This window comes from Leptonotus elevatus, chromosome 12 (genome assembly GCF_054856555.1).
Source record: "Leptonotus elevatus isolate MCC_2025b chromosome 12, RoL_Lele_1.0, whole genome shotgun sequence".
NCBI lineage: Eukaryota > Metazoa > Chordata > Actinopteri > Syngnathiformes > Syngnathidae > Leptonotus > Leptonotus elevatus.
In genome coordinates this window covers 1,050,947-1,068,624 of record NC_141250.1, presented here as the reverse complement: position 1 = coordinate 1,068,624, position 17,678 = coordinate 1,050,947, and the positions used below count along the sequence as shown (strand labels likewise).

The 17,678-nt window shown below is 39.7% G+C and overlaps 1 protein-coding gene and 1 long non-coding RNA gene across 5 annotated transcripts in view; both read left to right on the top strand.

Annotated features, from left to right (window-relative positions):
• lmln (leishmanolysin-like (metallopeptidase M8 family)) overlaps positions 1-17,678 on the top strand; it is an 86,027-nt gene that overhangs the window by 37,764 nt on the left and 30,585 nt on the right. For all 4 annotated transcript variants that reach the window (XM_086090606.1, XM_086090610.1, XM_086090608.1 and 1 more), the window contains 3 exons: positions 295-400; positions 2,689-2,783; positions 7,761-7,878. In XM_086090606.1, the coding sequence (XP_085946732.1) occupies positions 295-400; positions 2,689-2,783; positions 7,761-7,878 (319 nt within the window). The remainder of the gene's footprint in view (positions 1-294; positions 401-2,688; positions 2,784-7,760; positions 7,879-17,678) is intronic.
• On the top strand, positions 7,909-17,672 carry LOC147164232 (uncharacterized). Its single transcript, XR_015096624.1, has 5 exons — positions 7,909-10,901; positions 14,725-14,794; positions 14,894-15,031; positions 15,107-15,217; positions 15,557-17,672. It is a non-coding gene; the product is annotated as an uncharacterized LOC147164232 (long non-coding RNA).

The window sequence follows — 17,678 nt, the reverse complement described above, 5'->3', positions numbered from 1 at the left end:
CAGGGTGATTATACTCATATTGTGGTTAAAATAAAGTGTCTAATGCATGATACACAGAGACACTTATGCCCATTTATACCTTTAAGTTTGCATAATTAACAGTTATTCAGCTAAAATAGTTATATATTTTTTTAAATAGCACCTATGACAGATCCCACACGTCCATATATTATAGATAATTTTAAAGGGAATTAAGTGTGAATTCGAATATGTATAGAATCTCATTTATTAATTTTTTTGACACATGAGGAAAAGTGTAATGATGACAATAGAACCCCACCCCACTCCATTTAGGCCTATAGCAGGTTATGCCAACCTGTGTCCCACCATGATCTCATCACAGCCTCAGGAGTTTGAAGGAATGCTCTCCACCGTGAAACATGAGATCATTCATGCTCTGGTCAGTACAACATATTTATTTTCTCCTGTCAAAGTAAGCTTATTTGGATCTTTTTTTAAAAAGGTTATTACCAAGGTAAAAGTCTCATTGAAATTAAAATCTCTTTTTTAAGAAAGACCATTGTTGTTTTAATGGGTTTTTAGGTTGGATTTTCATTGAAGGACATTCTTATTTATTTATTATTATTTTTTGGGTCATTCTGTTGTTGGCCTGTGAACAAAGCTTTGCATTAAAAAGAATAGGCTACATATAAAGGGAGAAATAAGTATTTATTTAACTATATATTTAAATAATAACGAAATACCACTGATGTGTCTTCTATTTTAAAATTGATATCTGGTGTTTATAACGTTATAAGTTTGCTTGTCCCAGATTCGGTATTCAAGCTAAACTTAACGTTTGCTTTCATAAAGATGTAACACTACATTCTGGGGAGAAGGGAAAATGCATCGATTGCAATACATTTTTCAATTAATTTTGAGTTTGGGCCTTGACTTTGTCCCAGTTTTTAAGTTTGGTACATTGTGAATTTGTGTTTGAAACCCCAAAGTCTTGTGCACAATAATTTGGAACTGTAGTTGGAGTAATTTTGCAAAAAATACTGTTGTTGTCACGGTGGTATTGTGCAACAATATTGCCACTAGGGCCGGGACGATCCAATTCCGTCATGATCCAATGATCCAATCCGGATCCTGATATTTTGGTGATATTTTTTTGTGTTATGTTTTATTTATTTATTTTATAACCCCCTTAGCTCCCCTGGATTTTGACTGATTTTGTAAGGCCCACAGAATGTGTTCTCTTGCTGTGAATGCATGGAACCTACCAAAACAAAGATGAGTCTTTTCTTTCGTCAGGAAAAAATTTGTATCTGTTTCCGTTTTGCAGCAATTAGCATTAGAATATAGCTAAGTTTCATCATTATTCACAAATCAGTTTTGAACTCTGGGGAAATGAGCTGGTTTGCAACATGGCCCGGCTTGATTTCTTATACTCTGCTGCCACCTGTTGGCCATTTTTGTAATAACTACCATTGCTTTAAGCGTTTTCTGCGTCAAAGCCTTATGTATCTCGCATAAAAAAAAACAAAAAAACGGATAAATACGTTTTTGGGACCTTGACAATATTTAAAATTGTGATATTAGCATGCATTTTCAAATTTCATCCACCTGTTTTGGACATTGAGGGGAAAAAACTAACTTTATGCAGGACACATTGATCATCAATACTTGGAAGTTGGAACATACTTGCCTTGTTCTGAGCGTCGCTTCCCCATTGATCGGGAGCAGTGTGCCCCACCGCCGTGCAACTCCCCCCGTGGCTGTGGCTGTCGCAGGCCGCTTTGACATTTGTTCCCCCAAGCGCAGACCAAGCGCTGCACCGTCCCGCGCGCACGCGGGGCACCTCGCGGCTGCCGGTGGAGGACCCGTTCCCCCGTGTGCAGCCCGTGTCTCGGTCCCCGGGCTCGGCTGAGGCAGCTACCTTGAAGCCTCGACAAGGAGGTGGCGGATCCCTAGCGCACCCCCCCCCCCCCACACACACACACCCCACCTCTGATCTAAGATATTACTAAGTGAAGAGGAAAATAAACTTATCAATTGCGGCGAGCCCACAGGGCACCTCGTGGCTGCCGGTGGAGGACCCATTCCCCTGTGCACGGTGCCCGAGCTCGGCCGAGGCAGCCACCTCGAAGCATCGGTGGTGGATCCCTCCCGCAGGTCCCCAACTCCTTGCCTCTGACCTCAGAACAGACGAGATGACCCACTGAGTTTAAGCATATCACTAAGCGGAGAGGAAAATAAACTAGCAAGTAGCTGTAGCGGCAAGTGAAGGTGCCCGTTCGTCTTTGGTGTCTCCCGGTCCCAGGCGAAGGCATTAGTTAGTAGGCTAAACTCTTGTTTGTCTCTTTTTTTTTTGTAGTTGCCTCTAAACTGCGATGTGTGTTGCTCCCTATCATTTTAGTAGATTAACATATGACTGGCTACTTGTAATGCAGCCGGTTGTGCATGCGCTGCATGGCAACGTAAGGTATCGAAAAGTATCGATACTTAATAGATCAATACTGCGTATTGTGACAAGTATAGCAATATATTGCCAAACAATTTGTGTCCCAGCCCTAATTGCCATGATAAAGAAGTTGATATAATGGTTGATATTATAAAATGTTTATACACTATCATTTGGATTGGTGATTTAGGAAAATATACATAGACACGTTTAAGCAATAAGCATATTTGCTTAATATTTAGGAGCGCAATGTAATCATACATGCCTTATCTTTCCATCAGGGGTTTTCTGCAGGTCTGTTTGCTTTCTACCGGGATGATAATGGAAAACCTTTGACTCCTCGCTTTTCCAGTGGCCTTCCTGCCTTTAATGAAAGGTGAGTTCAATTTGTTTTAAATTATTGAAGCAAATGTTTGTTCAATTTTTTCTTTTTTTGCAGATACCTTAAAATAATTCTGCATCCATACCACATGAATGTCTCACTTATGTTTCAAGTGATACATTAGAAAGATAAATTAAAATGCAGACTCCCAGCATAACATCAGAATAACATGTTGCCAAGAATGTGTGTAACAAAAACAAATGTATGTTATTGATGATTAATAAAATGTATAAAAAATCATATAACATCTAAAGTCATAGGGACTTCCGGTTTGGAGAACGGTGAAATGGCAGCCTAGAAAACTTCAACATTGGAGGTTAAATTCGCCCACAACAACTGGAATAAGTGGTCATAAATCATTTAAAAGAGTACTGGCGATATTGGGCAGCGAGAATGCCAAAAGTGAAGAATAAAAAGCATTGCGGATGGAGTTGCCTGAGGAAGGCACAATTAGCTCTAGCTCCTCTATTAGCAACATGGCGGAGAGTAACAACGCGAGTGCACAAGAAGAGAAAAGTGAAAGAGTGGAGCTTGGCCTCATTCTGAAGGAATTGAGAGACTTCAGAAAAGACAACCAGCAACTGAATGAAATCCAGGAAGGAATTACGAAGACAAACACTAGAACTGAATAGGCGGAAAAGCGAGTGGAAGCTGCTGAGGCCTTGCTACAAAGGGCGGAGGAAGTCGTAACGGAACTTTATGTCAAGTCCAGTCAACCTAGAACATTTAATAAGCAACAGACAAGAAAGGTAGACAAGAGACAGATTATTTTTGCTCTCGAGGAGAACAGACACAGATGTGCATAAGTACAATCTCCTACCGCTCTGAAACACACTTTGCTGAGCCCTCTCTTTTTATTTGTTTTAGGGTGGTCCCTAGTTACATAGCCGTTGCTGCTCTAAAGGTTGGGGGAGAACACAGTAGCAACCATATGAGTCATTGCGCAGATAATGCCCAGCCAGAGTCCACTTAGTTTTGCCCATACTTAGTTTTGCCCATCCACTGCCCACCTACTGCCCAAGTGGGGCCCAACAACGAAGCCCATTCCAAGCCCATGCCCAGCCAAAGCACACAGACTTGTGACAGAACGCGCTATAAAACCATGTTCATTTGGTGACTGAATCGAAAGAAGACTGCACCGTTAGCACTTAGCACTGCTCAAACACCATGATTTCGCGACGAGTGACGCAAGACCTCTTCCATGCTTTCGTTTTTCCCATTAGAGTGTGCAACAAGTGTGCTATCAGCACATATAATCCAATCTATTCAAAATGAAATCTCAAACAAGGCCGAAGAGTGACCTTATGGAGACTAAACGTTAACAAACGGAATCAAATGAAGGATCAAAATAAGAAGGTCATTGATGAATATTTGGAGCACAATGACAATGATTTATCCTCCGTGGGACATATGTAAGGTAGTATTCAGAGGCAAATTAATAGAATATGGAATTTACTTAAAGGTCTCATATTATTCAACTTTTCAACATACTAAAATAGTTCTCAAATGTGCAATAGACATGTATGTGACATGCATTCGTCAAAATTGACTTTGGATCTAATATTTTTGCTGTACCTAAATCAGCCAAAAAACGCTGTTCAAAACAGCCTGTTTCAGGGGTGTGTCACTTTTTATGTAATAAGCTGCACCAGGCCACGCCTAGGCCATACCCTTCTCTCTCAAAGGGGCAGTGATTTTGGTCATGGTAGCCATGTGCTAATGTTGTGAATGGAAACGACTGGCCATGGGAGCAGAAGAAAAGAAAAATTCAGACATGTCTTTTACACATTTGAGAACTATTTTAATAAGTGGAAAAGTGGCATAACGTTTTACCATAAGAAAAAGTAGCATAACGTTACTACAGAGACTATGTTGTAGCGTTAGTTTGTGATTGTTTAGGCAATGGTTATTTTGCCGTAACCGGCAAATCTCCCGCGAACGTTATTTTGCCGTGAATGCTTGTAGACATTTACAAACTGTTATGAATAACACAAATGTGCACATTTAGGCCACTGCGCGGTCGCAACGTGCAAGCCTTCTCGTCGAGACCACTCAGCGGCCGGTTAGCATCACAAAGTCATGTCTAGGTAGCGAGTTGCCAGTCACGGCAAATTAACCACCGCGGATTGTATCTTGACAAAACAATACGCAACCGCTTCATATTATCCAACCACCGTCTGCTTTATCATATCTGACCTCTTGTAACCAAACAACCTCCACACGACAAATGTAGCTCCCACTTTAGGCACTAAAAACACACCAGTAATATGGTAGAAGGTGCATGTCTCTTATTAGAAAGGATAGGTAGGAAGGCTAAATCAAAAATGTTAAATTTACATCTTTCCCGTTTGCAGTCGTGTCACGCTGTTGGGACTGATCCATTATGTTTAAACGTGTTGCAAATCCAGCTCTGAACAGGATTTCACTAACAAAACAGTCCTTTGAGAAATGATGTCGGTACACATCCTTCAAAAATAAAATTAATCCACTGTCTTCCCAAAGACTTGGGACGAAGGAAGCAACCACTTGTTCCTGATAGTTGTTTTCCCTCTCTACGGAGCATTTGCGAGCACGGGGAGAAAAAAAAAGGTGCAGCCAGCTTCTAAAATTTCAGTGGGCGTGGCAAACCTTTACCAGAGGTGGTGCCACTAACCCGAGGGGGCTAGGTCGAGTGCACTTCCGTGTCTTTTTGACGTCACTAAATCACAAAAGTTTAATCTGCCCGTTTGAAGCACACATTTTAGAAAGAAGGAGAAAGCGAAAGAAGTTGCGGACAAACTTTTTTCATACCTGGTTGGATTGTAGACAGGCCAAGGATGCATATTATGATAGAAAACCCCACTAAAGTGCATTTTCATATTATGGGACCTTAAAGATGGAACCCAGGGGCAGCAGATACAATGAAAACAGCCTACAAATTGAACTTGTGGAGTTCCAAACGTTCCATCATGCATGTGAATTCATATTGCACATATTCGTCCGACCACTTTCTTTTTTTTCTTTTTCATGCTATGGGACCTTTAAAAAACAAGTGTCAAGAGTAGTTAGATGGGTTACAAATGGAACTTAGTATATTGGAACAAAAACATAAAGATACAAATGATCCAATAGTTGGAGAACAGATCAGGGCGGGAACATTTTTTAATAAATGAGATCTATCAATAGGTCATACAAAAGAAAACCATTTTCACAAAGCAAAGATATGAGTTTCACGACAGGATTCACAACATGATTCAGCTGCAATACCGATTTACTGAGAGATTCCTGGTGGATGATACAGTGGAGGAAATCTTTCTTTCTTTCATCTTTCACTTTATTCTGGATTCACACAAGCACGCACGCACACACACACGCCACACATGTTAGTAAGCTCGTCAATAGCAGCACAATAGAGACATTAATTGTCACGGTTCGCGTGGGGTGGAGGACCCAAATGTAAGTAAGTAAGCTTTATTTCTATAGCGCTTTTCACAGACAGAAATCACAAAGCGCTTCACAAAAAGAGGACAGCCTCGTATGAAAAAAAACCCATACTGTATATATAGACAAACGTGTAAAATATATGTATATACAGCATAAATAAAAGTGAGGCAAAAAAACCAACCAGAATAAAATACAATAAAATGTATTAAAATGCAATAAAAATGTATTAGTTCTAAATGTGCAGGGAGGTAGGAGAACCATGGCAGGGATGCATCGAGTACTGAACAAAATGTATTAACAAAAACACTAACAGGGGTACTGGGTAAAACTCTAAATAAATAAAAAAACAACAAAGTTCTGAAAAGACCAAAAATCAAAGTAACAAAACACAAGAATGGTGACAGCGATAATGATCCAACAAAGATTGATCCCAGACGTTCCAAACAAAAGTCAAATATGGCAGTGGGGCCAGGAAGTGGGCATAGGGTCCAAGCACAAGTCCATCTGAGCAGGACATGCGCCACCGGAACAGGAACGGGTGGCGGCCGGTTTAGGAGTTCCTGGTGAACTTGTATCCATTAGTATTGTCTTTATCCAAGAGAGGGCGCGCTTTCCTCTCTCCTTTCCTGAAAAGCTGGACGGCGTTCTTGCGCTCAAAGCCCCACCCCCCACGTTAAAACACTGGCAATAAGTTGAAACTGAAAACCAGAAAGCGACACTCGGAAAAAAGAAAGTGTAAAAAAAATCTGCAGATTGGCATTGAAAAAGACATCATAATACATAAAAATATGCTTAAAGAAAATAGTTATTTTTTTATGTCTGTATTTTATTTTTCAATACAACCTTTTACAATGCCAATACTGCACTTGTTTTACAATGACAATACTTGTTTCAATGTCAATGCAGCTTTTTCCCCAATGATTTTTTTTTTTTTCAAAACCAAATCTTATTCTCAGTGTTGTGGCTCCATGCTGAAGCACCCCCAACAATGGGCTAAATATACGTCTGGGTCAAATTAAATTTATTTTACGGTAAATATATATTTTTTTCTCGGACATGCGTCACATTATGTCACAAATCCAACCGGAAATGATTCACTGATGTCGGCACAATTAGCAAATTGGGATTTTAGGATTGAGTCCAGCCACTAAATATTAACAGTGAAAATAGCCTTTGTTCTTTACAATGACGTTTAAATAGAAGTGATCAAAAACACCAAACACCATATATAAAATGGTGTTGCACAAGGATCTGCTGCCAACGTGCTGAAATATGACATTCCAATCTTCATTGGCGGCCATTTTTAACTTGTTGCGTATCACCACGAGTGGGCAACCCCAACTTGTATGCGGTGTTTTTTGAAAATGTTGTGCCCATACATAACACCATACCAAATTGCAAAAACTTGTCACAAAATGCTTTTTTTAATGAATTCCTTTTCTGCTATAATTATCAAGTTTATTCAAGCAACAGGAAAGTACAAGTTTCCTGAATGAACTGACTGAAAAATATATATATTTTAATCTCTTTTGTGTGCTTCTGTACCAGTCAGGGTCTGTATCAGTGGAGTGAAGCAGTTATCAAGCGTGTCAGCAGGCTATGGGACATCAGAGGAGGAGAGATAGTGCGACATGAAGTCAATCTCCTTGTGACCCCACGGGTTGTGGTAAGAAATTATCAGTTGGGTCATCTTTAATTCTGAATTCCTCAAAAGGTCCATCCATTCAAAACTGAGATTCCAGTAAATTGTGCAGTGCTGCTAACTGAATAAAAAGTACATTCTCCATTTGTAATTGCTTTTATAGCCACCCAACAGACTGGATGCAATTATTAGTTTGGTTTTTATTGTTGTCAATTTCATCTTTTTGTTTTATGTGGCTTCCAGCCCGTGGGAGTTTGAAGTTATTATTGTTTTGAGCATCCTATCAGAGATAGATGACATAACCGATGAAGCGTTGTCAACCCTTTTCTGTGCAGCACGGCAGCCTTGTGCTGACTTGTTTCTTTGGGATGATTATTCACTTCTGTTCCGCAAATGAAGTTAAAAAGACTGAAAAACTGAACGGATCCCGAGACAAAACAAAAGTAAACATCTGTAACTGTCCAACCAACACTCACATTAAATCCCAGGTACCAGTACCCCAACATGCAAGTACGCAACAGTGGCCCGGGCTGCGAGGGGCATTTATAGCTGCTCGCAGCTCTAGTTAGAGCCCGAGCAGTGACCGCTGCAAGGTCCGTATTGTTTTTGTAGGAATTGTTATTAGGGCCAGAGTAGCGACCGCTGCAAGGTCCCTTTTGTTTTTGTAGGAATTAGGGCCTGAGCAGCAACCGCTGCGAGGTCCCGATTGTTTTTGTAAAAATTATTATTATTCTTTATTCTACTCTGCAAACGATCGCATTTTTGGGGACCTTAACATGTACAAAAACTCACCAAACTTTGCGCACTCTTCGGACCCGGCAAATTATGACGTTATCCTAACAACATGGCTCTATAGCGAACCCTAGTCTGGAAAATTTTAAACCAATCCCGGCACGTTTGACCAAGGGCTACAAAATTTGGCAGGTACGTGTAGCACCCCGAGACGCACAAATTTTTTGGTGGAAGCCATATCCTAAAATGTACAGGAAGTGAGCTATGAATTTAATTCAAAATACTTTTTCCTCCTTTGACAACAGTTTTTATCCAATTGACTTCAAAATTGGCATGTATCATGTATATGTATGCATACAGTGCTGCTCAAAAAATTGTGAACCCTGCAGACATGGTCAGATTTTTTTTTTATAGAATATTAAAATAACCTTATTAAATGTTTAGTCATACCCCAATCTACAATGATGACATTGAAAATAATGGATTTGAACAAAAATAATGATAATATTGTCATTCATTATTGAGCAAAAGTGGTTGATTTAAGAAAAACTCAGATTTCATGGGTGCAAAAGTATGTAAACCTCTCACTTATTCGGACATTGCACCTCCTTTTGCAATGAAAACTTTATCCAAACACTTTCTTTAGTGACTTATCAGTCTTTCACATCTACTTTGAGGGATTTTTGCCACTCTTCTTTGCAAAATGCAGACAGTTGAGAGAGGTTGGATGGGCGTCTAGCATAAACTGCTTGCTTCAGGTCCCGCCACAGTATTTTAAAATAATTTAAGTCAGGATTTTGACTGGGCAAATACAGAACATTAATCTTGTCGTTCTTCAGACATTCCTTGGTTGTATTGCTGGAATGCTTTGGATTATTGTCATGTTGCATGATCCATCTTCTACCAGGCTGTAACTTCACAAATAACGGCTTCAGGTTATGATCCAGGATTTCACAATATTCCTCTGAATTCATGATTCCCTGGACTATGTGGAGTTGTCCAGGTCCGGAGGATGAAAAGATAGCCCAGAACTTCTCACCACCCTGCTTCACTGTAGGGAGAAGGTTCTTTTGCTGGTATGCAGTGTTGACTTTTCACCAAACATGACTGTTTTAGTCATAGCGAGGACAGCGTGTACCAACGGCAGTGAAGCAGGAGAGAACAAACAAGGGGGCAGTGGGCTCTTAAAAGGGACATTCTCACTCAATCAAGAGCACCACAGCTGGGTCTAGTTGAAATTGATGAAAGACGAGCAGGCAAGAGCCAGCAGCTCTTAAAGGGACAGCCCCACATATAAGCTCAGCAGCAGGGTTTCAACTGCACTGGTTACAATTGCATATCATGAAAATACAAGTTTACCCTACTTCAGGGGGTATAGTTTCAACTTCTTCTGGAGGTGTTGTGATTTTATGCCATTGCATGCTCCTGGTGTGTTTGTTTTATAGATCATACTATAGCTTTTTGTGGAAATAGTTAATTCGTTAATATTCATTTGTTAATAGAGTTCATATTAACGTGTATTTATGTGCAAACTGCGCAACAACCTGGCAGTGAGAAGATCTTTGAAAGTGAACAACAGTCACCAATTTTCTGTAGCGATTCAAGAGTAAGTATTTTTATTTCACTTTTGTTTTACATTTGATATTTTTTAGCTTCATATATAAATTGGTCTTTTCTATTTGACACATAAATTGCTGTTTGTGGTTATCTAGAATTTTTCTTAGTAGTTATTCATTTTATTGCTATAATATTTAGTTAGGTATACTCATTTGCTGTCGAGACAAAATCTTTTTTCATGACACCAGAGTTTCACTTCAACTTAATAAAAAAATAGCAACATTTAATCAACACTTCTCAATCAAAAAACTATGAATAGTTTCATATGAGAGAGATAATTATTTGCATGTAACTGAAAACTAATTCAGAGGTAAAACTTTTGGAGGGCAATTGTATTGAAGCTATTTAATAGAAAGCAACTCATTTTTTATTTTTTTTATTTCTGAAGTATCACTGGCACCAAATGTTACATTGTTTTGGGATAGTATTCAACTTGCACTGCTGTAAAACATGCAGAGCTTGAATTGTGTAGTATGTATATATTTGTATAATTAGAATTTCATCTCGTTGATTTTAATTATCTACTTTTTAACATCTAGTACATTAACTTATGTTACTGGATCGCCGTTTCATTGTTGCCATATTTCTAGCTAGACAGACACACGGCGTAGAAAAAGAAGAAGAATCTGAGCCGCGCTGCCACTGTGAGTCCGTGGCTGTGAGCGGGAATCCAAACGTGTCTGCGGTCTGCGTTTCAGGTCGGTAAAAGGTGCATTCAAATAAAACAAACAATGTGTATCACTCTGTCAATTGTCAGTTGGGTTGCTAAGCATATGTGGTCCTGGGAGAGGGTTTGAGTAAAGAAATTGTGACGAATTATCCTAAATGTTGAAGCTAAGTTTCTAATGCTAGCGGTCTATTGGCAATGAGAGCACGATCCTGGATGTGTGCTGTGTTGCTAATATGCTGTTAAGTTAACCAACTGACGCTGAAACGGGACATGAGGGTTTAAGTACATGAACAATGGAGCTTATTTCTGTCATTTTTAACATGCTATCATAACAGTTGAAGATAGAAAATTAATAACAATAGTAGAATATGTTACATGTTGTTTGGTTTAGTTTTCAAAGTAAATTAAGTGTAATTGAATAGAAATGTATTAATAAGGTTTATCTGTAACTTGTTGTTTTTCTCAATGTATTTCCGTTCATCAGGAAACCAAGCAGAGAACAAAGCAAACTCTGTACTTGTCACAATGTATATTCAACATACTATTAGAAATTATATTATTATATGATCTTATTTGTAATGTGTAATGCCTCTGATGCCCCTGCACATTGAAGTGTGTGTGCGTGCGTGTGTTTGCGTGTGTGTGTATGCGTGTGTGCGTGCGTGCGTGCGTGTGTGTGTGTGTGGGGGGGGGGGGTGCGTTGAAGTGTGTGTGCGTGCGTGTGTTTGCGTGTGTGTGTATGCGCGTGTGCGTGCGTGCGCGCGCGTGTGTGTGGGATGAGTTGAAAATGAAAATATAGACTTCCTTATTTGGAACTAGTTGAAATGCAATCCCTAATTTTCTTTTTTTTTCAAATTATTAAATTACTACTTTTTGTGACTGTAATGACTGCATCCCAGAAACATCACATTGAGGGTTCGACTACAGTTAAATCACTGTACAGTACTTAACATAAATGCTAAAAAATATATTAAATAAGTTAACATTTTATATTGGTTATTTTTTGTGGTTAGGCATTTATCCCATTCCTTTTCAGCTCCTGAAAAATAAATAAATAAATAAATAAATAAAATAAAACGTTATTAAGCCTACACTATATGTAATTGCAGCTTGAATAAAGTAGCAATTAATGATGTTGACTTTTGGACAAATTAGTAATTTGATCAGCGCTTGAGGAAATTGTAATTCCCTCAATCGCCTATAGGGGCACCACGTTCTGTTTACTTTGAGTTTTGGAGAAACGCAACAAATAAAATCCAAATCCTCATTTATTTATTCATAATCTGAAGTCGCCACATTCAATGTTTGTGGTTCTTTGTATTACTAAAATAATTACTAATCCACTCGGACACAAGCACGATTGAGACTGAACTAGATTTAAAAAACATGCATTTATTCACTACGGTTACACATACAGAATCAAAACACTGCCTACCTAACTATCATACGGTGGAAAGAAAAGGGATAAAAAAATAAAGCTATTAGAGATAAGAAAGGAACAATTTAACAAGGTAAGAAGGAAAGGTTTGACTTCTGATCTCTGAGATATTTGAAATGGAAGTTGCACCAGCGATATGTCAAATTGGCTATGAGACGTTCAACTTACTGGAGTGAGTTGAATCGAGCTAGTCTCCCAAAAAGGCAAGGCAAAAATAAAAATGTTCCACAGTTGGACGAGGAGCGACGTAGCTCGGCTCAAGGTGGATTGCCCTTTTTCAGGCGAGGTCGGGGGCTTCAGCCGGAGTTGTACTCTCGGCGCGCAAGAAGATCCGGGTATCAGCTGGCCAAATCCCGCTATTGAGGCCGAGATCCGCTGCGTGCCTGTGTCCCGAGGGAGACCAGCCGTTGAACTAGCTCTCGCCGCGACGGGACACTCGGAGGATGGAGCAGGTGCTGGTTGACGCACGGGGATTGTGCGCTGCCAGTCCAAACAGTGGTTGCTGGGTGACACACGGGGTCACGGAAAAGTTTGTTGGCGACACAAGTGGGACGAAACACACAAAGAAAAAGGATAAAATGAAAAATGAAAACAAAGCCAAAAATAGTCCGTCTGGCAGGAGGGTGCGCGCCAGGGTTTGGTGCACGGCGGCGGTTTGGTGCGATCGCCAAGTCCGAGACACTTGGTCGTTCAGGGAACAGAGGTGCCACATGGTTGAGAAACGTGGCATGATACCCGGGAGTCATTTTGTCAGTTCTGGGCCAGACGGAGGGAAGAAGGGAATAAGCGGGAACAGCAGGCCGGAAAACAAGAGAGCGAACAAAGTTTGCGCCGGCTGTTTTAAAGTTGTGGGGGCGTGTTCTTCAAAAGTGACCGATCCGGCCGGTGGCCCCTGTGGGGCCCGGGGGTTGTCCCTTGGCGCATCCGTGGCCTGGGGGGCCCTGAGGTGTTGCGCTTGCTCTGTCCTGGCGGGGGTCGACGGCTCCCCTCTTTGGTGGAGATTTTCATGCACGCCACCACACCAGCATCTATCGAAACTCAGACACAGTCTGATTCTTCCCCTGGTCGTTGAATCGGTGGAGGCTGGTGTCTGTGTATCTCACTCTGCTTCGTCTGTCCTTCCTTCCTTTCCTCAGTCTCTCCTTTGGTCTCTTGAGGTCTCCCTGATTTGGTGGAATTTAGATGTTTCTGGGGTTGGTGAAGGACTCTGGTTGGGGGCCCGGTGGGTAGTGTCTGGTCAGTGATGGATTTCACTTTCCTTTCTTTTCTTTGGTCCTTCCTCGGGTCTCCTGACGGCCTCACGACTCACGACTGACTGGATTCTGAAGTGTTCGGTTTAGGTGAACGGTATGGGATTTTTTAATAGGTTTTAGGTGAACTAATACATACACACGCACACACATGCACATACACACCCACATACAAAATAAAAGAGAAGAAGAAGAAAAAGAAAGTGACCGATCCGTCCCTCTTTTGGCTCGACCCATATTCGAGACTTTTAAACTCCAAATTATTTAAAGAATTAATAATTAAGAATAAAATTTGGTCAGGCTGGCAAGTCAAGTTCTTCCAAGCAAAACATGTTATCAGTACACATATCAACTAATAACGCATCATGAGATCATTTAATTCTTTCTGGAGTAACTAAGTAATCTCTTGATTTCCCATCATCATTCCTGTTGAAATACATATCACATTCTTTTCCCAAAAAACATACATGATGTGAAACATTCAGTTGTGCGTAAATTCACTTGTGTGTGATAAATTTCTTATGTGAAATGTGTAAGATTGCTTTGTGGATTATAGGTGTTTCATGTGAGGGCAGTTCTGATCGTCACCACTTGAAGGCACTCTGGTCATGTGTAACCTCCAAGAAGGCTGGAATGTACTGACCAGGATTCCAATGGACCATCTGGTTCATTTTGTTTATGAGTTTGTAGACTGCCAGTCTGCAATCTCAGCAGGGAGGGGAAGATGGAGCTTTCCAATAAAATACTTTGGTGCCATAAACGCGTGGTTCTGGCTGGTGAATAACAAACATTCACATCCTGGTGACCTGGCCTGTGGTTAACTTCAAAAGAGTGTAATCTCTGTGGGGCTGTCTCTGGCTTAGGTAGAAAGGGGGAGATCGGAGACCTCTCACCCCCCCACCCCAGGTTGACCTTGCGCATATTTCCAAGAGTGAAATGATGAGGGATGGGAAAAATAATTTTTTTTTAGGGTGACTGGCAATATTCGTTACAAAAGTTTAATAGACAAAAGAACTAAACTTTGCTTACGGTCCCATTTGATTATTTACCTAACTCTGAGTCGAAATGCTTTGATATGTTTTTAACAGTTAATTGATTTGGGTTTTGTTTTGTAAAAAAAAGAGTGTAATGCTAAAATACTGCTGTACTTCTCTCCATTTTAGCTGACAAGGATAGTCTGCTAGAGCTGTCCTTATATTCGATGTTTATCCTTGTTTGAAAGAACTTATTCATGTAAGTAATTAATTATGGTGGTCATCAAATACAATTGACATCATCAATGTATTTTGAAATTATTATTTTTTTTTTTAATGAAACATATTTTGGTGTTAGGTGTGCAGCATAGGATTTTGGATCCACAAAACAAGTTCATAAAACAAGTTAAACAGAGATTGGAGGATTTCTGCTCGATGTCTCAGTTTTGCGGCTTATCAAATAATGCCATGTAGCCGGCAACGACAATGGATCAAAGTAAGTATTATACATTTAAAAATACATTCTCATCCTCCAAAATGGAGGTCTGAAAGTCTGTTGTATCTGTTATAGCTGAAGCCCACGTTGCGCTGATGAAGGCCCTTGCAACATCTTTCCCTCTCCAGCCCTTCCACCAAAGAACATATACCTCTTTGTCAGTGAGGCCTTCTTCATGTCCTAAAGGTAACAATTGCATTTTATTTCCTTTAAAAACATGGACTTGAAACAGAATCACTACAACTAAGTTGTGGGGGTAATTGAGGGTAGCAATTTATCATGTCCTGTATTTAAAATATGCACAGCTCACCTAAAAACTAAAAATAAGATGCTTTAAAAAAAAAATCCATTTAAAAATAAATTCATGGTACCAATTGTGTTGTTGACCATCATTAATAATTACTTACATGTATAAGTTCTTTCAAACAACCATAAGCATCCAAGATGAGGGCAGCTCTATTATTTTATCAAATACCTGCAAAAAGCATAATACCTAACCTTAAATGTGTATTATGTCTGTTACAGCCTACAGACCAACAGGATGTCTTCATCCAGAAGCAAAGCTTGACCTGTCTAGCAGCAAGTGTGTCATTGCTGTTGGTAATTTGCCAGTTATATTTGACAAAGAAAAGTTAAATGTGCACTGTGGAACTTGTCACTTACTTACTCACGACTGTCATCTCTCGCCAAAAGCGTAATCACAGCCTCTGTGTCAAGTTGGTGTAGAGGCCGCGATACACCAATCTGATGTCGGCACGTCGCGTTGGAAAAATGATGGAAGTACAACCCGCAACAAACGGGCACCAACGCTAATTATTAAGTACCTTCTGCTCATGTGTGAGAACTAATTCCCTTCCATACCATCAACGGCAGTAGTCACTATTTTCCTCATTCTTTGAAAAAGGGAACTGGAAAGCTCTTCAGGGTGCGAAATATAAAATGTAAACAAAGATTCCTCACGACGTATTTCCACACAAAGCACACCCTCAGGCTCTTTACAGTGCAGTCCTTTATCCAGTTGCATGATATATCCTTTAGTGCTGAATTCATCTTCTCTTCTTTATGTCCAAATACAAAGTGTGGTAATGTGCAAAACGAGCGATATAGTAACACTGACTTGCATATGAAAGGCCGTGTATTGAAAAGGTTTACACTGATTATCTGCATTCGCCTTGTCCCCATGCGCTGATTTGCTAGCTAACAACCAATCAGTGTGATCAAATGTCACAACGGGCTGACATCGATTCAACATGTTGAATCTGGCAAAAACACTCTCCAAACGCTAACCAACAGGATCTGACGTTTTATACGTTAATCAGACGGCGCACACCGACGGTTATGCCTGGACGCTTTCCGACTCATGACGTCGGATTGGTGTATCCAGGCCTTTTGGCGTCACTCCCCAAGAAACTGTATTGTGGAGTGTTGGTCCCGAACACGCCACACTGAAGGTAAGTCAGAATAGCATTCATTTATTGGAAAGCAGTTTTGGATTTTCAGATGACATTGACAGTGCAAGTGCAATGGTTATATTGTTGGTCAAGGTTGTAAAAACCCTTATAAAACCATACTGGACTTCTTTTCATTCATTCATGCTTCAGTATATCATGTATATTTATTTTTGTTTTCTCCATACAAATTAAGGTTGAGGTGTTGAAATAGCTTGAACAAAAGCTTATTAGGACTGTGACATGTCAGAGCACGTTATAATTGTATTACCTGAGGTGATTGTGTTCCAGTCAAGTTGTACTTAAAGTACAAATAAAGATTGACACTTCATGCTCCTTTCAGTATTTTGTTTTTATTTTCTATGAATAAAACAAAACATCTTTTAAGAATGTTTGCCTTGATTTGATTCTTAGAATAGGTATTTTTAGCTTATTCTAAGCAACAATAAAAGCCATTTACCTTTTTAAAGTAAGTGTTTAAGGCAGAGGTGGGCAATCTCAGTCCTCGAGGGTGGGTGTCCTGCAGGTTTTGGAGGTTTCTCACTTCCAACACAAGCTGATGCCAATCAACAAGATCGTTATCAGGCTTATGCAGAGCTTGTTGATGAGCTGATCATATATCAGCTGTGTTGGATAAGGGCAACATGCAAAACCTGCAGGACTTCGGCCCTCGATGCCCACCTCTGGTTTAAGGCTTATTTTAAGATTTAATTGACTGTTTTGTTGCTTAGACTAAGCAACAAATAAGGGCATTTAACCTTTTAAAATAAGTATTTAATGTTTATTTTGAATTTTAATTGACTTGTTTTGTTGCTTAGAATTAGTTTGTAAATCTTATTTTTGGATAAATATAGATCTCACACATTTGTCTTATTTCAAGAAATCAAAGTTAGTAAAATTTTCTTCTTGCATGGACAGATAATTTCACTAGTTTCAAGTAATTTTCCCTTGAAAATAAATGCTTATATCTAATATTTAGACCCTGCGTTTTTGCAGTGTACTGCCTTCTAGAATCCTCTTGACAATCCTGGAAACCCCCGGTCCCTTGAGGCTACAAAAAACACTTACTTATTCTTTTTTTATGACAATAAAGATACTCATTTCAGTCTAATTCAATTCAGTTCAATACTTATTAATTCAATATCAATAGTGGTATGTTTTCTGTTCTGAAAAGACCCTTCAATTTTTTTGTCTTTGTG